Here is a 22,069-nt window from a genome sequence, read left to right as displayed (position 1 = left end):
GGCTCCGTAAGAAGCATCTCAAGGTCCTGGAGTGGCCTAGCAAGTCTCCAGACCTGAACCCAATAGAACATCTTTGGAGGGAGATGAAAGTCCGTATTGCCCAGCGACAGCCCCGAAACCTGAAGGATCTGGAGGTTTGTATGGAGGAGTGGGCCAATATCCCTGCTGCAGTGTGTGCAAACCTGGTCAAGACCTACAGGAAACGTATGATCTCTGTAATCGCAAACAAAGGTTTCTGTACCAAATATTAAGTTCTGCTTTTCTGATGTATCAAATACTTATGTCATGCAATAAAATGCAAATGAATTACTTAAAAATCATACAATGTGATTTTCTGGATTTTTGTTTTAGATTCCGTCTCTCACAGTTGAAGTGTACCTATGATAAAAAATACAGACCTCTACCTGCTTTGTAAGTAGGAAAACCTGCAAAATCGGCAGTGTATCAAATACTTGTTCTCCCCACTGTATGTATATATATATATATATATATATATATATATATATACACACACACACACACACATACATATATACATATATATATATATATATACACACACACATATACATATACATATATATATACATACATACACTGCTCAAAAAAATAAAGGGAACACTTAAACAACACAATGTAACGCCAAGTCAATCACACTTCTGTGAAATCAAACTGTACACTTAGGAAGCAACACTGATTGACAATACATTTCACATGCTGTTGTGCAAATGGAATAGACAACAGGTGGAAATTATAGGCAATTAGCAAGACACCCCCAATAAAGGACTGGTTTTGCAGGTGGTGACCACAGACCACTTATCAGTTCCTATGCTTCCTGGCTGATGTTTTGGTCACTTTTGAATGCTGGCGGTGCTTTCACTCTAGTGGTAGCATGAGACAGAGTCTACAACCCACACAAGTGGCTCAGGTAGTGCAGCTCATCCACGATGGCACATCAATGCGAGCTGTGGCAAGAAGGTTTGCTGTGTCTGTCAGCGTAGTGTCCAGAGCATGGAGGCGCTACCAGGAGACAGGCCAGTACATCAGGAGACGTGGAGGAGGGCAACAACCCAGCAGCAGGACCGCTACCTCCGCCTTTGTGCAAGGAGGAGCAGGAGGAGCACTGCCAGAGCCCTGCAAAAATGACCTCCAGCAGGCCACAAATGTGCATGTGTCTGCTCAAACGGTCAGAAACAGACTCCATGAGGGTGGTATGAGGGCCCGACGTCCACAGGTGGGGGTTGTGCTTACAGCCCAACACCGTGCAGGACGTTTGGCATTTGCCAGAGAACACCAAGATTGGCAAATTCGCCACTGGTGCCCTGTGCTCTTCACAGATGAAAGCAGGTTCACACTGAGCATGTGACAGACGTGACAGAGTCTGGAGACGCCGTGGAGAACGTTCTGCTGCCTGCAACATCCTCCAGCATGACCGGTTTGGCGGTGGGTCAGTCATGGTGTGGGGTGGCATTTCTTTGGGGGGCCGCACAGCCCTCCATGTGCTCGCCAGAGGTAGCCTGACTGCCATTAGGTACCGAGATGAGATCCTCAGACCCCTTGTGAGACCATATGCCGGTGCGGTTGGCCCTGGGTTCCTCCTAATGCAAGACAATGCTAGACCTCATGTGGCTGGAGTGTGTCAGCAGTTCCTGCAAGAGGAAGGCATTGATGCTATGGACTGGCCCGTCCGTTCCCCAGACCTGAATCCAATTGAGCACATCTGGGACATCATGTCTCGCTCCATCCACCAACGCCACGTTGCACCACAGACTGTCAAGGAGTTGGCGGATGCTTTAGTCCAGGTCTAGGAGGAGATCCCTCAGGAGACCATCCGCCACCTCATCAGGAGCATGCCCAGGCGTTGTAGGGAGGTCATACAGGCACGTGGAGGCCACACACACTCCTGAGCCTCATTTTGACTTGTTTTAAGGACATTACATAAAAGTTGGATCAGCCTGTAGTGTGTTTTGTTTGTTTTTGTTTTTAGTCATTTAGCAGACGCTCTTATCCAGAGCGACTTACAGTTAGTGAGTGCATACATTCTTTTTTTCATACTGGCCCCCCGTGGGAATCGAACCCACAACCCTGGCGTTGCAAACGCCATGCTCTACCAACAGAGCTACATCCCTGCCGGCCATTCCCTCCCCTACCCTGGACGACGCTGGGCCAATTGTGCGCCGCCCCATGGGTGAAGTGGTTTTCCACTTTAATTTTGAGGGTGACTCCAAATCCAGACCTCCATGGGTTGATAAATTTGATTTCCATTGATAATTTTTGTGTGATTTTGTTGTCAGCACATTCAACTATGTAAAGAAAAAAAGTATTTAATAAGATTATTTCATTCATTCAGATCTAGGATGTGTTGTTTTAGTGTTCCCTTAATTTTTTTGAGCAGTGTATATATATATATATATATATACAGTGGGGAAAAAAAGTATTTAGTCAGCCACCAATTGTGCAAATTCTCCCACTTAAAAAGATGAGAGAAGCCTGTAATTTTCATCATAGGTACACGTCAACTATGACAGACAAATTGAGGAAAAAAAATCCAGAAAATCACATTGTAGGATTTTTAATGAATTTATTTGCAAATTATGGTGGAAAATAAGTATTTGGTCACCTACAAACAAGCAAGATTTCTGGCTCTCACAGACCTGTAACTTCTTCTTTAAGAGGCTCCTCTGTCCTCCACTCGTTACCTGTATTAATGGCACCTGTTTGAACTTGTTATCAGTATAAAAGACACCTGTCCACAACCTCAAACAGTCACACTCCAAACTCCACTATGGCCAAGACCAAAGAGCTGTCAAAGGACACCAGAAACAAAATTGTAGACCTGCACCAGGCTGGGAAGACTGAATCTGCAATAGGTAAGCAGCTTGGTTTGAAGAAATCAACTGTGAGAGCAATTATTAGGAAATGGAAGACATACAAGACCACTGATAATCTCCCTCGATCTGGGGCTCCACGCAAGATCTCACCCCGTGGGGTCAAAATGATCACAAGAACGGTGAGCAAAAATCCCAGAACCACACGGGGGGACCTAGTGAATGACCTGCAGAGAGCTGGGACCAAAGTAACAAAGCCTACCATCAGTAACACACTACGCCGCCAGGGACTCAAATCCTGCAGTGCTAGACGTGTCCCCCTGCTTAAGCCAGTACATGTCCAGGCCCGTCTGAAGTTTGCTAGAGTGCATTTGGATGATCCAGAAGAGGATTGGGAGAATGTCATATGGTCAGATGAAACCAAAATATAACTTCTTGGTAAAAACTCAACTCGTCGTGTTTGGAGGACAAAGAATGCTGAGTTGAATCCAAAGAACACCATACCTACTGTGAAGCATGGGGGTGGAAACATCATGCTTTGGGGCTGTTTTTCTGCAAAGGGACCAGGACGACTGATCCGTGTAAAGGAAAGAATGAATGGGGCCATGTATCGTGAGATTTTGAGTGAAAACCTCCTTCCATCAGCAAGGGCATTGAAGATGAAACGTGGCTGGGTCTTTCAGCATGACAATGATCCCAAACACACCGCCCGGGCAACGAAGGAGTGGCTTCGTAAGAAGCATTTCAAGGTCCTGGAGTGGCCTAGCCAGTCTCCAGATCTCAACCCCATAGAAAATCTTTGGAGGGAGTTGAAAGTCCGTGTTGCCCAGCGACAGCCCCAAAACATCACTGCTCTAGAGGAGATCTGCATGGAGGAATGGGCCAAAATACCAGCAACAGTGTGTGAAAACCTTGTGAAGACTTACAGAAAACGTTTGACCTGTGTCATTGCCAACAAAGGGTATATAACAAAGTATTGAGAAACTTTTGTTATTGACCAAATACTTATTTTCACCATAATTTGCAAATAAATTCATTAAAAATCCTACAATGTGATTTTCTGGATTTTTTTTCTCATTTTGTCTGTCATAGTTGACGTGTACCTATGATGAAAATTACAGGCCTCTCTCATCTTTTTAAGTGGCAGAACTTGCACAATTGGTGGCTGACTGAATACTTTTTTTCCCCACTGTATATAAAAAAAAATATATAAAAAAAAAATATATATATATATATATATATATATATATATATATATATATATATATATATATATATATATATATATATATATATATATATATATATATATATACACACATATATATACACACACACACACACATATATATACACACTGAACAAATATATAAACACAATATGTAAAGTGTTGGTCCCATGTGTCATGTTTTCACCTATGGGAGATTCTGGAGCAGCGCCTGAGACAGCATTTTCCACCACCATCAACAAAACACCAAATGATGGAATTTCTTGTGGAAGAATGGTGTCGCATCCAACAAATAGAGTTCCAGACACTTGTAGAATCTATGCCTAATCTATGACGCTCGTCGGATGTGGCAGGGCTTGAAAACTATTACAGACTACAAAGGGAAGCACAGCCGCGAGCTGCCCAGTGACACAAGCCTACCAGACAAGCTAAACCACTTCTATGCTCGCTTCGAGGCAAGCAACACTGAAGCATGCATGAGAGCACCAGCTGTTCCGGACGACTATGTGATCACGCTCTCCGTAGCCGATGTGAGTAAGACTTTTAAGCAGGTCAACATTCACAAGGCCGCAGGGCCAGACGGATTACCAGGACGTGTACTCCGAGCATGTGCTGACCAACTGGCAAGTGTCTTCACTGACATTTTCAACATGTCCCTGACTGAGTCTGTAATACCAACATGTTTCAAGCAGACCACCATAGTCCCCGTGCCCAAGAACTCTAAGATAACCTGCCTAAATGACTACCGACCCGTGGCACTGACGTCTGTAGCCATGAAGTGCTTTGAAAGACTGGTCATGGCTCACATCAACAGCATAATCCCAGAAACCCTAGACCCACTCCAATTTGCATACCGCCCCAACAGATCCACAGATGATGCAATCTCTATCGCACTCCACACTGCCCTTTCCCACCTGGACAAGAGGAACACCTACGTGAGAATGCTATTCATTGACTACAGCTCAGCATTCAACACCATAGTGCCCTCAAAGCTCATCACTAAGCTAAGGATCCTGGGACTAAACACCTCCCTCTGCAACTGGATCCTGGACTTCCTGACGGGCCGCCCCCAGGTGGTAAGGGTAGGTAACAACACATCTGCCACACTGATCCTCAACACGGGGGCCCCTCAGGGGTGCGTGCTCAGTCCCCTCCTGTACTCTCTGTTCACCCATGACTGCATGGCCAGGCACGACTCCAACACCATCATTAAGTTTGCCGACGACACAACAGTGGTAGGCCTGATCACCGACAACGATGAGACAGCCTATAGGGAGGAGGTCAGAGATCTGGCCGTGTGGTGCCAGGACAACAACCTCTCCCTCAACGTGACCAAGACAAAGGAGATGATTGTGGACTACAGGAAAAAAAAGAGGACTGAGCACGCCCCCATTCTCATCGACGGGGCTGTAGTGGAACAGGTTGAGAGCTTCAAGTTCCTTGGTGTCCACATCACCAACGAACTATCATGGTCCAAACACACCAAGACAGTCGTGAAGAGGGCACGACAAAGCCTATTCCCCCTCAGGAGACTAAAAAGATTTGGCATGGGTCCTCAGATCCTCAAAAAATTCTACAGCTGCACCATCGAGAGCATCCTGACTGGTTGCATCACCGCCTGGTATGGCAACTGCTTGGCCTCTGACCGCAAGGCACTACAGAGGGTAGTGCGTACGGCCCAGTACATCACTGGGGCAAAGCTCCCTGCCATCCAGGACCTCTATACCAGGCGGTGTCAGAGGAAGGCCCTCAAAATTGTCAAAGACTCCAGTCACCCTAGTCATAGACTGTTCTCTCTGCTACCGCACGGCAAGCGGTACCGGAGTGCCAAGTCTAGGTCCAAAAGACTTCTCAACAGCTTCTACCCCCAAGCCATAAGACTCCTGAACAGCTAATCATGGCTACCCGGACTATTTGCACTGCCCCCCCACCCCATCCCTTTTACGCTGCTGCTACTCTGTTAAGTATTTATGCATAGTCACTTTAACTCTACCCACATGCACATATTACCTCAACTAGCCGGTGCCCCCGCACATTGACTATGCAACGGTACCCCCCTGTATATATAGCCTCCCTACTGTCACTTTATTCTATTGTATATATAGCCTCCCTACTGTCACTTTATTTTTTACTTCTGCTCTTTTTTTCTCAACACTTTTTTGTTGTTGTTTTATTCTTACTTTTTTGTTTAAAATAAATGCACTGTTGGTTAAGGGCTGTAAGTAAGCATTTCACTGTAATGTCTGCACCTGTTGTATTCGGCGCATGTGACCAATAAAATTTGATTTGATTTGATTTGATTTGCCAAGGTGCATTGAAGCTGTTCTGGCTCATTGTGGCCCAACGCCCTATTAAGACACTTTATGTTGGTGTTTCCTTTATTTTTGGAGTTACCTGTATATATATTATTATATTATCTTTTAGAACAGTCTGAACATCACCTCTAGTCTTCTCTGTTTCAGGGGTTTCATCGAACACACAGTAAATGGCATGTCATGAACCAACCAGGGCTCATTAGAGGTACTCACAGAGGAGATGCCGTAGAGGAAGATGAGGAGGAAGATGATGATGAAGTCACTGTTGGGGAAGAGGGCTGTGTAGGTAGCGATGATGGACATGAGGATGGACATGGTGGTGACCAGAGCTGCATACAGCAGGCCCCACGATAGCCTGTTGAAACATCAACACACACACATCTTCATAGAGAAAGAAAAGCAGACGTCATAACAACATAAATGACATAAAAATCCTCCCCTAAGACACTTATGTGGGATGATGTAAAAACCTTAATAACATGGGCAAATCAACATTTCTTTAATTTTATTTCTTTAACACCCTAGCATTGCACATGGTACGCCAGCCTCCATCATTGAGTCAGTTAACTATTGGAGGTTCTATATGGCAATACAAAGCAGATAAACATTTACATTTGTGTCATTTAGTATAAATGTAAACAGCAGTTACTTTAACAAACATAAATCATCCTACTGACCAGAAGGCAGACTCGTACAGGCCCATCATGGTCATGGTGTCTTTGAGCCTGTGCCACACACACACACACACACGCACGCACAATCTCTGTTTCTCCTCACCAGAAGGCAGAGTCGTAGAGACCCATCATGGTCATGGTGTCTTTGAGCCTGTGTTCCTTCTCTGCTGCCACGTTGACGATGAGGAAGGTGATGAAGGGTGTGAAGGCCAGCACCAGGTAGATGGAGATGAGGGCGTGGGGGAACTTCTGGACCTCAACTGACCCTGGCTGGCCCATCATCACCACACGCAGGTGGTCCATCTCACTCCACACCGACCGCTTGGTCTGCATCTGAACACAGGACACAGGCAGGGATCAAGCTTTAATATACACTGAACAAAAATATAAACACAACATGTAAAGTGTTGGTCCCATGTTTCATGAGCTGAAATAAAAAATCTCAGAAATTCCATACACACAAAAAGCTTATTTCTCTCAAATGTTGTGTACAAATTTGTTTACATCCCTGTTAGTGAGCATTTTTCCTTTGCTAAGTTAAACAAGCCACCTGACAGGTGTGGCATATCAAGAAGTTGATTAAACAGCATGATCATTATACAGGTGCACCTTGTGCTGAGGACATTAAAAGGCCACTAACGTGCAGTTTTGTCACACAACACAATGCCACAGATGTCTCAAGTATTGTGGGAATGTGCACTGGGCATGCTGCCTGCAGGAATGTCCATCAGAGCGGAGTCATTAAAACTATTTTTTCAACCACTACACACATTTCTTGTTAACAAACTATCGTTTTGGCAAGTCGGTTAGGACGTCTACTTTGTGCATGTCCAACAATTGTTTACAGACAGATTATTTCACTTATAATTCACTGTATCACAATTCCAGTGGGTCAGAAGTTTACATACACTAAGTTCACTGTGCCTTTAAACAGCTTGGAAACTCATTTTGTGTATGTTTTCATGGAAAAACAAGGACATTTCTAAGTGACCCCAAACTTTTGAATGGTAGTGTATATACAGTTGAAGTCAGAAGTTTTTATACACTTAGGTTGGAGTCATTAAAACTCATTTCTTCAACCACTCCACAAATTTCTTTTTAACAAACTATCGTTTTGGCAAGTCGGTTAGGACATCTACTTTGTGCATGACACAAGTAATTCTTCCAACAATTGTTTACAGACAGATTATTTCACTTATAATTCACCATATCACAATTCCAGTGGGTCAGAAGTTTACATACACCTAGTTGACTGTGCCTTTAAACAGCTTGGAAAATTCCAGAAAAGGATGTCATGGCTTTAGAAGCTTCTGATAGGCTAATTGACATCATTAGAGTCAATTGGAGGTGCACCTGTGGATGTATTTCAAGGCCTACTTTCAAACTCAGTGCCTCTGCTTGACATCATGGGAAAATTAAAAGAAATCAGCCTCCACAAGTCTGGTTAATCCTTGGTAGCAATTTCCAAACACCTGAAGTTACCACGTTCATCTGTACAAACAATAGTACGCAAGAAGTATAAACACCATGGGACCACGCAGCCGTCATACAGCTCAGGAAGGAGACGCGTTCTGTCTCCTAGAGATGAACGTACTTTGGTGAGAAAAGTGCAAATCAATCCCAGAACAACAGCAAAGGACCTTGTGAAGATGCTTGGGGAAACATGTACAAAAGTACCTATATCCACAGTAAAACGAGTCCCATATCGACATAACCTGAAAGGCTGCTCAGCAAGGAAGAAGCCACTGCTCCAAAACTGCCATAAAAAAGCCAGACTACGGTTTGCAACTGCACATGGGGACAAAGATCGTACTTTTTGGAGAAATGTCCTCTGGTCTGATGAAACTAAAATAGAACTGTTTGGTCATAATGACCATCGTTATGTTTGGAGGAAAAAGGGGAAGGCTTGCTAGCCGAAGAACACCATCCCAACCGTGAAGCACGGGGGTGGCAGCATCATGCTGTGGGGGTGCTTTGCTGCAGGAGGGACTAGTGCACTTCACAAAATAGATGGTATCATGAGGAAGGAAAATTATGTGGATATATTGAAGCAACATCTCAAGCCATCAGTCAGGAAGTTAAAGCTTGGTCGCAAATGGGTCTTCCAAATGAACAACCCCAAGCATACTTCCAAAGTTGTGGCAAAATTGCTTAAGGACAACAAAGTCAAGGTATTGGAGTGGCCATCACAAAGCCCTGACCTCAATCCTATAGAACATTTGTGGGCAGAACTGAAAAAGTGTGTGCGAGCAAGCGGCCTACAAACCTGACTCAGTTACACAAGCTCTGTCAGGAGGAATGGGCCAGAATTCACCCAACATATTGTGGGAAGCTTGTGGAAGGCTACCCGAAACGTTTGACCCAAGTTAAACAATTTAAAGGCAATGCTACCAAATAATAATTGAGTGTATGTAAACTTCTGACCCACTGGGAATGTGATGAAATAAATAAAAGCTGAAATAAATCATTCTCTCTACTATTATTCTGACATTTCACATTCTTAAAATAAAGTGGTGATCCTAACTGACCTAATACAGGGAATTTTTACTAGTTTTAAAATGTCAGGAATTGTGAAAAACTGAGTTTAAATGTATTTGGATAAGGTGTATGTGAACTTCCGACTTCAACTGTATATACACATATACAGTGGGGAGAACAAGTATTTGATACAAAGCTGATTTTGCAGGTTTTCCTACTTACAAAGCATGTAGAGGTCTGTAATTTTTATCATAGGTACACCTAAACTGTGAGAGACGGAATCTAAAACAAAAATCCAGAAAATCACATTGTATGATTTTTAAGTAATTAATTTGCATTTTATTGCATGACATAAGTATTTGATCACCTACCAACCAGTAAGAATTCCGGCTCTCACAGACCTGTTAGTTTTTCTTTAAGAAGCCCTCCTGTTCTCAAATCATTACCTGTATTAACTGCACCTGTTTGAACTCGTTACCTGTATAAAAGACACCTGTCCACACACTCAATCAAACAGACTCCAACCTCTCCACAATGGCCAAGACCAGAGAGCTGTGTAAGGGGATCAGGGATACAATTGTAGACCTGCACAAGGCTGGGATGGGCTACAGGACAATAGGCAAGCAGCTTGGTGAGAAGGCAACAACTGTTGGCGCAATTATTAGAAAATGGAAGAAGTTCAAGATGACGGTCAATCACCCTCGGACTGGGGCTCCATGCAAGATCTCACCTCGTGGGGCATCAATGATCATGGAGGAAGGTGAGGGATCAGCCCAGAACTACACGGCAGGACCTGGTCAATGACCTGAAGAGAGCTGGGACCACAGTCTCAAAGAAAACCATTAGTAACACACTACGCCGTCATGGATTAAAATCCTGCAGCGCACGCAAGGTCCCCCTGCTCAAGCCAGCGCATGTCCAGGCCCGTCGGAAGTTTGCCAATGACCATCTGGATGATCCAGAGGAGGAATGGGAGAAGGTCATGTGGTCTGATGAGACAAAAATAGAGCTTTTTGGTCTAAACTCCACTCGCCGTGTTTGGAGGAAGAAGAAGGATGAGTACAACCCCAAGAACACCATCCCAACCGTGAAGCATGGAGGTGGAAACATCATTCTTTGAGGATGCTTTTCTGCAAAGGGGACAGGACGACTGCACCGTATTGAGGGGAGGATGGATGGGGCCATGTATCGCGAGATCTTGGCCAACAACCTCCTTCCCTCAGTAAGAGCATTGAAGATGGGTCGTGGCTGGGTCTTCCAGCATGACAACGACCCGAAACACACAGCCAGGGCAACTAAGGAGTGGCTCCGTAAGAAGCATCTCAAGGTCCTGGAGTGGCCTAGCCAGTCTCCAGACCTGAACCCAATAGAAAATATTTGGAGGGAGCTGAAAGTCCGTATTGCACAGCGACAGCCCCGAAACCTGAAGGATCTGGAGAAGGTCTGTATGGAGGAGTGGGCCAAAACCCCTGCTGCAGTGTGTGCAAACCTGGTCAAGACCTACAGGAAACGTATGATCTCTGTAATTGCAAACAAAGGTTTCTGTACCAAATATTAAGTTCTGCTTGTCTGATGTATCAAATAGTTATGTCATGCAATAAAATGCAAATTAATTACTTAAAAATCATACAAATGTGATTTTCTGGATTTTTGTTTTAGATTCTGTCTCTCACAGTTGAAGTGTACCTATGATAAAAATTACAGACCTCTACATGCTTTGTAAGTAGGAAAACCTGCAAAATCGGCAGTGTATCAAATACTTGTTCTCCCCACTGTAATACAGTGAGGGAAAAAAGTATTTGATCCCCTGCTGATTTTGTACGTTTGCCCACTGACAAAGACATGATCAGTCTATCATTTTAATGGTAGGTTTATTTGAACAGTGAGAGACAGAATAACAACAAAAAAATCCTGAAAAACGCATTTTCAATGCCCTGGCTGAGGGAAGGAGGTTCTCACCCAATATTTGATGGTACATGGCCCCGTCCATCGTCCCTCTGATGCGGTGAAGTTGTCCTGTCCCCTTAGCAGAAAAACACACCCAAAGCATAATGTTTCCACCTCCATGTTTGACGGTGGGGATGGTGTTCTTGGGGTCATAGGCAGCATTCCTCCTCCTCCAAACACGGCGAGTTGAGTTGATGCCAAAGAGCTCGATTTTGGTCTCATCTGACTACAACACTTTCACCCAGTTCTCCTCTGAATCATTCAGATGTTCATTGGCAAACTTCAGACGGGCCTGTATATGTGCTTTCTTGAGCAAGGGGACCTTGCGGGCGCTGCAGGATTTCAGTCCTTCACGGCGTAGTGTGTTACCAATTGTTTTCTTGGTGACTATGGTCCCAGCTGCCTTGAGATCATTGACAAGATCCTCCCGTGTAGTTCTGGGCTGATTCCTCACCGTTCTCATGATCATTGCAACTCCACGAGGTGAGATCTTGCATGGAGCCCCAGGCCGAGGGAGATTGACAGTTCTTTTGTATTTCTTCCATTTGCGAATAATCGCACCAACTGTTGTCACCTTCTCACCAAGCTGCTTGGCGATGGTCTTGTAGCCCATTCCAGCCTTGTGTAGGTCTACAATCTTGTCCCTGACATCCTTGGAGAGCTCTTTGGTCTTGGCCATGGTGGAGAGTTTGGAATCTGATTGATTGATTGCTTCTGTGGACAGGTGTCTTTTATACAGGTAACAAGCTGAGATTAGGAGCACTCCCTTTAAGAGTGTGCTCCTAATCTCAGCTCGTTACCTGTATAAAAGACACATGGGAGCCAGAAATCTTTCTGATTGAGAGGGGATCAAATACTTATTTCCCTCATTAAAATGCAAATCAATTCATAAAATGTTTGACATGCGTTGTTTCTGGATTTTGTTGTTGTTATTCTGTCTCTCACTGTTCAAATAAACCTACCATAAAAATTATAGACTGATCATTTCTTTGTCAGTGGGCAAACGTACAAAATCAGCAGGGGATCAAATACTTTTTTCCCTCAATGTGTGTATATATATATATATATATATATATATATATATATATATATATCCCAATGTGTCCTGGTCAAAAGTAGCGCACTACATAGGGAATAGGGAGTCAATTTGTAGAGCATGGCGCTTGCAACGCCAGGGTTGTGGGTTCGATTCCCACGGGGGCCAGTAAGAAAAATGTATGCACTCAAGTCGCTCTGGATAAGAGCGTCTGCTAAATGACTAAATTTTTTTTACAAAAATTGTGGAACTCGGCCACAAGTTCAATCATCCAAATCAGGAGGTCAAGTAAGGTTGAAGTTAAACCTCCTGAAGAGATCTCTGCAACCTTTGACCTCTCACCTGAATGATGGCAGCGTCGATGAGAGTCTGGAGACGGATGAAGCCAGAGTACCAGTAGTTAGCTGCTCTGCAGTTCACTGAGCTGGCAAAACAGTTGGCTGAGGGAGGGAGAAAAAACACAGAGACACAGACAGACAGACAGACAGACATACTCCGTTATTTCCTTCATAACTCACATCTATACACTGACTAGTGACCAATCCTTTGAATTATCTAGGCGTTTATAATCATCTTGCAGTATGCAAATACATCTCCAAAGCGGAAGGCTTTCTATTGTATTGGGGATGTTCTGCTTGTACACAGAGCGTATGCTAATACTCTGTCTCTCACACTAATGGACATTAGGAAGGAATAGGCTCAACTCTTGCTTGCAATTAAAAAATATATACTTTTTTATCTATAGCAAAATAAAAATAATCTCTCACCAATAGACTCAGTGTAGTCGCTGGGCAGGGGCAGCTGGTTGTAAGGGAAGCGCAACTTGTAAGAGGTGGGTGTGCTGCCCATGAAGACCACCCCAACGTAGCCTGAGGGCTCATAAAGACTGGCATTCTCCAGATCCTCTTCACTAGAGAACATCTCCAGACGATCCTGCAAGTCTACAGTACAATCAGGAAATCACAAGAAATTAAGCAATTAATACACTGTCTGCGTCCCAAATGGCACCGTACTACTGTTATAGGGCACAACTTTTGACAAGGGCCCATAGAAATTCCCTCCAGGCTCCAGTCAATGCTTAGCCTACACCAAGGCAATGCTTTTAGGCTAAATCCATGACGGGACGGGTGCATTCCATGCCTTGGTTTTGTTAACCTGGTCACCGTCTCCAAATGCTAACATTTTAGCATTTGTGCGACAAATCCAACACAAGTCAATATCACCTATATTAGCATTTTTCGCACTTCATGTCCATCCTCCTACTTACGCATTTCCTGGGCCACCTCCTCCATGATGTGATTGGTGGCATTGTTAATGGGGGTGTATCCCAGGCCCTTTAGTAAGTGGTAGTCCTCCCTCTCCAGCTCCATGGTACTGATGCCTCCATAGTAGACATGGGGGTTCAGGGTGCTGATCAGAATCAGCAGGCACAGCAGCAGCAGCGGCAGGATCAACTCCTAGAGGAGAAAAGGCACCAATCAATCAATCAATCAAATCAACTCCTGGAGGGAAAGGGCATCAATCAACCACTCACCCCCTCAATTAATCAATCAAATGTATTTATAAAGGGCATCAATCAATTAATCAATAATTAAATCAAACAAAGGTATTTATAAAGCCCTTTTATATCAGCACTTGTCACAAAGTGCTTGACAGTAACCCGGCCTAGATGGAAGGACACAAGACTGAGGTTAAATTAACACGTGGATGGATATCAGCATGTCATTCTAATAAACAGCACAGTGGCACTACCGTAAACATCCTAATAACATCCCCATCCTACTACCGTAAACATCCTAATAACATCCCCATCCTACTACCGTAAACATCCTAATAACATCCCCACCCCAAACCGGACTACTCCTCCACCATAACCACATAACCACTCGATGGCCGTGTTTGAGCGGATCAAATCTGTGACGCATTGTGATCTGACTGATCTACAAATAATAATGAATGAGTAGTTATTTATGATGCAAAGTGATTTGTCAGTCAGTCGGCAGTCACGTACACTGTCGGCTACAATGTCGAACAAGCCCACTGTATGCAGCTTGTCCAAGGTCTCAAACTCTCACTACCATCAAGGTTGGCGACAAACAAACAGTGCTATTAAACAACCCTGATCTCTCTTGACAGGCTGACCTTGGGGAGCAGTGAAATTAATTGAAACACTTCATTGGAGTGTTTGGCATGTTAAGCCCTCAGCTGGAGGCTGGCGTATCTTTCAAATTGCCACAGATAAAAATATGTGTTAGCTGCTCCTATGACATACCTAGTCCTATGCGTATTAGGTAAGTAAGTAGCCTTGCACGAGTCTGTCTTTTGTTTCTGTAGTGTGAGGCAGCTTGATGTTCTATACAAGTACACCCACTGAACAGGATGCTAGTCTATCGCAGGGCCTATGCCTATTACGTCCATATAAACACTCTGTGGGCTGGTTTCCCGGAGTAAAAAACACACATTATGAAGGGGGTAATAAAACCTCAAACGTTAAGTCCCCTATTTAGGAAACCTTGAGCGGTTGCCGGTAATAGGCTACACGAGGAGTCGGCAACCTTTCTCACCGATTTGCGTGCCAGTTAAGGTTTTCATATGCACATTTTGTGAAACAGTTTAATTTAAATGTATAATAACATCTACATATCTTAAAATCATTGTTGTGTGGTTAATCAAAATTCTATCCAAATCTAAATGAAAATTATACAAACCTAAAAAGTAACTTCTATTGCCATTGCCAACTATGTAAAAATAGCCTACATAAAGCCAACAAATAAAAAGATTGCAGCCTGCATGTAGAAAATATCCTGATAAAAATAAATATTCTATAAATCACATTGGCTACACATGGCCTGTTTGCAACGAACTTGAAAAATTGTATCAACTATTAACTTGGGTCTGGCCCGAAGCTTGCACTAGTGAACTTGCAACATCGTATAAAATATTCTGGGCCCTCAGAGTTTCCCACGCCAACGGAGCAGAGTACCAGCACCTCAGATTTTATACTGCTTGAGCTCCTGTTCCTCTTATAGAATATTCGCTCAAAAGTATTGTGGAGCTCCTGCACCTTAATATAAACAGTACCAGCACCCAAAATGAGTACCGGAACCTATTTCAGTCCAAGTCAAGCACTGATAAGAAGTAATCAGGTAGGCCTATTTTATGATGTTGCTACTGGATCAGACCATTACATTTTCCCTTTCACGCTGAGAGGTTATCGAAAGGCAGAGAGATGGAAAGACTTTTCAAATACATTGAGGAACTATTGTAATTCTCAATGGACGTAAAAACTGACTTTGTTTGCTTGCTGTTTGAGGTTAAGAAAACATTACTTTGCGAAGCTCCACAGGTCATTATTGGTGGTGTGTTAAGCCAATCAGAAATACTATCAGATCCCCAAATGGGCACAGTTATATGTCTACATTTGCGCGCAGGCCAGGTAGCCTATAGGCCTACTTCTATGCGTGCGCGTCCTTATTCAACATTGCCAGGAGCGCTCCAAACACAAGACAATGACTAAATTGACAAAACTCGTAAATGGAATGAAATAAACCAAAACTTATTTCTCACAAGTGTAGCATAGGTTGTGCACTCAGCAAACAATGATAACAGGAAAACTGGAATAATAATATTGAATGCATTAACAGAAATTACCGTAACCAAAGTAATAATTCCAGTCGACTAATTGCGGTCAGCCCTACACTACGATGATCATATTTTTTGAAGAAGGTGAAATCTTATAATAAGTAGTTTATAATTTGATTTTTACTATATTTACAATAGGGGTGTGAACGTTTAAACGCTAAAACGTTTAAATGATATTGGGATCCTTAACATTAAGAAGAATCTAACGGAAATTCTATGTCTTTTTCCCCCACAAAATTTAAATCACAGTGCAACTGGCTCGCCTGCTCTTTCTCTTCGCTAATGATGCAAGTGGGTGTTCAGTCTTCAGTCTGTTAGAATATCCTAGCCCAGGGTTCTTCAATTCCGGTCCTGGAGGGCCGAAACAATTCAGTTTTTTTATTTCTACCTGGTAGTTAATTGCACTCACATGGTGTCCCAGGTCTGAATTAGCCCCTGATTAGAAGGAGAGGATGAAAAACAGAGGTGTTTCGGCCCTCCAGGACCGGAATTGAAGAACCCTGTCCTAGCCTATTCATTGATGATAGGCCCTGCTTTACTTAAGCTGCGAGACATCGCAAGCCAAGAAATTGCGAAATTCAGCATTCCATTGGGAGATACAGCTTTTGATTGCCAATAGATAAGCCTAGCCAAGGCACTTTCAAGGGTATATGACTGTGGTAGATAGGCTATAACTTCATTGCCCTGCTCTAGCAGTCTAACATACATAATATTATTCTGCATTGTGAATTGCTGTGGAAATTTATGATTTTTTTAAAAAGTTATAACGGAAAGCCGATAAAAATTGCAGTTTAAACGTTAAGCAGAATTGTCCATTTGTCACCTCCCTAACTTAGAGCATTTCAGTCATTTCAAGCCCTATTGCCCCACTTCTCTTGAATAGGGGAAAATAATTTCACTGAACAAAAATCTAAACGCAACATGCAACAATTTCAAAGATTTTACTGAGTTACAGTTCATATGAGGAAATCAGTCAATTGAAATAAATTCATTAGGCCCTAATCTATGGGTTCCACATGACTGGTCAGAGGCGCAGCCATAGGTGGGCTTGGGACGGCATAGGCCCACCCACTGGGGAGCCAGGCCCAGCCAATCAGAATGAGTTTTTCCTCACAAAAGGGCTTTATTACAGACAGAAATACTCCTCAGTTTCATAAGCTGTCCGGGTGGTTGATCTCAGACAATCCCGCAGGTGAAGAAGCTCGATGTGGAGGTCCTGGGCTGGCGTGGTTACACATGGTCTGCGGTTGTGAGGCCGGTTGGACCTACTGCCAAATTCTCTAAAACGACGTTGGAGGCGGCTTACGGTACAGAAATGAACATTACATTCTCTGGCAACAGCTCTGGTGGACATTCCTGCAGTCAGCATGCCAACTGCACACTCCCTCAAAGAATGGCCTTTTATTGTCCCCAGCACAAGGTGCACCTGTGTAATGATCATGCTGTTTAATCAGCTTCTTGTTATGCCACACCTGTCAGGTGGAATGATTATCTTGGCAAAGGAGAAATGCTCACAAACCGGGATGTAAACAAAGTTGTGCCCAAAATCTGAGAGAAATAAGCTTTTGTGCGTATGGAAAATGTCTGGGATCATTTATTTCAGCTCATGAAACATGGGAACAGCACATGTTGCATTTATATTTTTGTTCAGTGTAGATGATTTTCCAGATTTTCCTAATATTTGTACTATGTACCTGAGCTTGTGTCCTGAAAAGTGAGTACACCTCCGCAATTTATAACTATTTTTACCAGAAATGTGAGCTCCATACCTTTCTAAAACTATGCAACATTACCAGGTATTTTTTATTTGCCTGGCTACCCAAACTCCTTGCTCCGGACAAAATGCTACACCCACGGACGTTTCTTCTACCAATGAGTCTGGATCTGAGTACCTCCCCAATGATTTCTAGAACTGAAAAACATTCTAACAGTTCTGATCGGTCCTAGAAACCGATGGGTTGGGCCAGAGCCAGAACACATCTTGGTAAAGTGGACGTTTGAAAATTCGTAATTGGCTTTGATATTCTGATTGGTTAGAGTTGATCACTGATGACTTCGTTCTGTACAACACCCCTCATTTTCACCACAAACGACTTAAATGATGGCAGTCTCAGACTGAAGTACTGTATGTAGCGAACGATAGAGCAGCGGAAAAATTTAGTTTGAGTCGTCAGGCAAATTGTTTATGGCCATCTCATTAAAAAGTATTACTTTGGGTATGTCTATTTGGGCGGAAATCTATATTTTGCCGTGACATTCAAGTTCAGTTGTTCATAAACTGTTAATTACTTCCTTATCGTTAGTTTATAAATCTGTAATGAACAGTTATAACCCCCCAAAAAAGCACACGTTTGATAAACACAGCTTTGCCAAAGGATAATCATTAACGCTGAACTGGCATTGGTGCTTTTCTCCAAGACAAGCTTAGCACAGAGGCATGGAGCGTTACATAACATGCTTAATTTATTTGGTTGCGTTTTAATAACCTTTGAAAGGACTACAGCCAGCCCAAGATGGATGATGATAGTCAGCGAGCGGTTGGTGTGGCTCGCAGGATTAAAAAGCATAGTCTACCACTTCATTTTAATAGCACAGGTGCAGTAGGAGCTGTATGCTAAGTGTCAGCCTGCTTTCCGATATAGTGCACTACTTTTGACCAGGACTAATGGGGTTCTGGTCACAAGTAGTGTACTACAAAGGGACAAGAGTACCATGTGGAATGCAACCCTAGTTATTCAACACTTGCTGCCTTCCCTTATACAGCTACTTAATTTCCAGGAAGCCCCTCTCAAACACTGGCTACCCCGGGAGGAAAATGTGAAACAGGGAGACACATTAATAATGCATTACAGCAACTTAGCAACTCCAAATTAAAAAAGCATGGCCCTACAAAGAAGAAAAACCCACAAAAAATAGAAAAATGTTTCTTATTTATTTCAATTCCAAGTTGTGGAGACCTGCTGAGTTGCGAAGGAGAAGGCAAACATATTTTTACTGGTCACAACAAGTTTACAGAAGCTTGTGGGCGGGTGGGCACAATAAAATGCTAGAGTCAAAATGCTCTGGAGCGAGGTAAAACAAGAGAAAGGAAGGTACATGTGACTGACCATAACAGTGCACTCCTAGCCTGCAGTACTATTACCTAACTACCCCTTATAGTCCTAATGGGAACAGCCTAGAATGTGGTGTGTTGTGTGATTAATATCATAGAATATAAAAATAATTTTGTATTAGCTCTCTCCTGGCAGCAGGAAATTATGATGAGTTACATAGTTAGCTATATAGCTACAGTTGAAGTCGGAAGTTTACATACACCTTAGCCAAATACATTTAAACTCAGTTTTTCACAATTCCTGACATTTAATCCTAGTAAAAATTCCCTATCTTTGGTCAGTTAGGATCACCACTTTATTTTAAGAATGTGAAATGTCAGAATAATAGTAGAGAGAATTATTTATTTCAGCTTTTATTTATTTCATCACATTTTACATTTTTTAAATTTTTAGTCATTTAGCAGACGCTCTTATCCAGAGCGACTTACAGTTAAGTGAGTGCATACATTATTTTTTTCCATACTGGCCCCCCGTGGGAAACCCACAACCCTGGCGTTGCAAACGCCATGCTCTACCAACTGAGCTACATCCCTGCCGGCCATTCCCTCCCCTACACTGGATGACGCTGGGCCAATTGTGCGCCGTTCCCAGTGGGTCAGAAGTTTACATACACTCAATTAGTATTTGGTAGCATTGCCTTTAAATTGTTTAACTTGGGTCAAACGTTTCGGGTAGCCTTCCACAAGCTTCCCACAATAAGTTGGGTGAATTTTGGCCAATTCCTCCTGACAGAACTGGTGTAACTGAGTCAGGTTTGTAGGCCGCCTTGCTCGCACATGCTTTTTCAGTTCTGCCCACAAATATTATATCGGATTGAGGTCAGGGCTTTATGATGCCCACTCCAATACCTTGACTTTGTTGTCCTTAAGCCATTTTGCCACAACTTTGGAAGTATGCTTGGGGTCATTGTCCATTTGGAAGACCCATTTGCGACCAAGCTTTAACTTCCTGACTGATGTCTTGAGATGTTGCTTCAATATATCCACATAATTTTCCTTCCTCATGATGCCATCTATTTTGTGAAGTGCACCAGTCCCTCCTGCAGCAAAGCACCCCCACAGCATGATGCTGCCACCCCCGTGCTTCACGGTTGGGATGGTGTTCTTCGGCTTGCAAGCCTTCCCCTTTTTCCTCCAAACATAACGATGGTCATTATGGCCAAACAGTTCTATTTTTGTTTCATCAGACCAGAGGACATTTCTCCAAAAAGTACGATCTTTGTCCCCATGTGCAGTTGCAAACCGTAGTCTGGCTTTTTTATGGCGGTTTTGGAGCAGTGGCTTCTTCCTTGCTGAGCGGCCTTTCAGGTTATGTCGACATAGGACTCGTTTTACTGTGGATATAGATACTTTTGTTTCCTCCAGCATCTTCACAAGGTCCTTTGCTGTTGTTCTGGGATTGATTTGCACTTTTCGCACCAACGTACGTTCATCTCTAGGAGACAGAACGCGTCTCCTTCCTGAGCGGTATGACGGCTGCGTGGTCCCATGGTGTTTATACTTGCGCACTATTGTTTGTACAGATGAACGTGGTACCTTCAGGCGTTTGGAAATTGCTCCCAAGGATTAACCAGACTTGTGGAGGTTTACTATTTTTTTTTCAGAGGTCTTGGCTGATTTATTTGGATTTTCCCATGATGTCAAGTAAAGAGGCACTGAGTTTGAAGGTAGGCCTTGAAATACATCCACAGGTACACCTCCAATTGAGTCAAATTATGTCAATTAGCCTATCAGAAGCTTCTAAAGGTATGACATCATTTTCTGGAATTTTCCAAGCTGTTTAAAGGCACAGTCAACTTAGTGTATGTAAATTTCTGACCCACTGGAATTGTGATACAGTGAAGTAATCTGTTTAAACAATTGTTGGAAATATGACTTGTGTCGTGCACAAAGTAGATGTCCTAACCGACTTGCCAAAACTATAGTTTGTTAACAAGAAATGTGTGGAGTGGTTGAAAAACGAGTTTTAATGACTCCAACCTAAGTGTATGCAAACTTCCGACTTCAACTGTAGCTACTTTTCTCAGATGCAAAACATAAAGGGTCGGTTTCCCGGACACAGATTAAGGCTAGTCCTGGACTAAAATAAAACTCAATGGGGAATCACAATTGAAAGTGCTTCTTAGTCCTGGACTAGGTTTAATCTGTGTCCGGGAAACAGGCCCAAAGTGATTCAAATCAGGCAAACAAAGCACAAGGTGCAACAAGTAACCCACCTGCAGACTCTGTTGTTTAGTCCTCCATTTGATGAGTAGATTCTTGTAAAGCAGGCTTTTCGTTTGATGCCAGACTCCGGCATCTCTTCTGATTATGTTGGGCTGCATACTAACGTTACTACCAGCATGCTTCAACTGTCTGGGGCATGAATGAGGACGTTCTCCACAGCTGGGCGCAATAGCTGCAAAACAAGAGACAAAGCATCCTTGTTGTGAGGAACTTTTTTAGATGGCTCACTAACTACTAGATTGATAAAGTGTTGGCATTCATTTTATGATGGTAGGGATCTCAAGGGAAGTAGCTAGCTAGCTGGCTGGCTAGCAAAATTATTAACGCATGGGTCGATCATTTTAGCTAGCTAGGCTAATTGGGCGATTCCACGGCTGCGGAAAATATTTTTGTTATCTCAGAGTGTTCTGGCAATTCTCATATAGGAACTTCATTGGGAGGAAGGATGTTTAACATGCTTTTTACATTTGTTTCACAATTATTATTTTTTTATCATGATGAAATTAGCCATTTTAGGCCTTATTTAGACCTATACATACCTATGATCTGTGAACCATACATGATACATACTCCTTATAGTGTT

The 22,069-nt window shown here is 43.1% G+C and overlaps 1 protein-coding gene across 2 annotated transcripts in view; it reads right to left on the bottom strand.

The window, feature by feature from the left end:
* The window catches only part of LOC311130156 (cholesterol transporter ABCA5-like), a 94,204-nt gene that overhangs the window by 62,122 nt on the left and 10,013 nt on the right, over positions 1-22,069 (bottom strand). For both annotated transcript variants that reach the window (XM_084162844.1, XM_084162845.1), the window contains exons 2-7: positions 21,477-21,658; positions 13,774-13,963; positions 13,274-13,447; positions 12,849-12,946; positions 7,149-7,378; positions 6,585-6,726 (exon numbers count right to left, since the gene is read on the bottom strand). In XM_084162844.1, coding sequence (XP_084018970.1) covers positions 6,585-6,726; positions 7,149-7,378; positions 12,849-12,946; positions 13,274-13,447; positions 13,774-13,963; positions 21,477-21,658 — 1,016 coding nt within the window. The remainder of the gene's footprint in view (positions 1-6,584; positions 6,727-7,148; positions 7,379-12,848; positions 12,947-13,273; positions 13,448-13,773; positions 13,964-21,476; positions 21,659-22,069) is intronic.

This window comes from Coregonus lavaretus (genome assembly GCF_964263955.1).
Source record: "Coregonus lavaretus genome assembly, chromosome: 1".
NCBI lineage: Eukaryota > Metazoa > Chordata > Actinopteri > Salmoniformes > Salmonidae > Coregonus > Coregonus lavaretus.
Note: the sequence above shows the minus strand (reverse complement) of the source record. Positions and strands in the feature narration are given on the sequence as shown.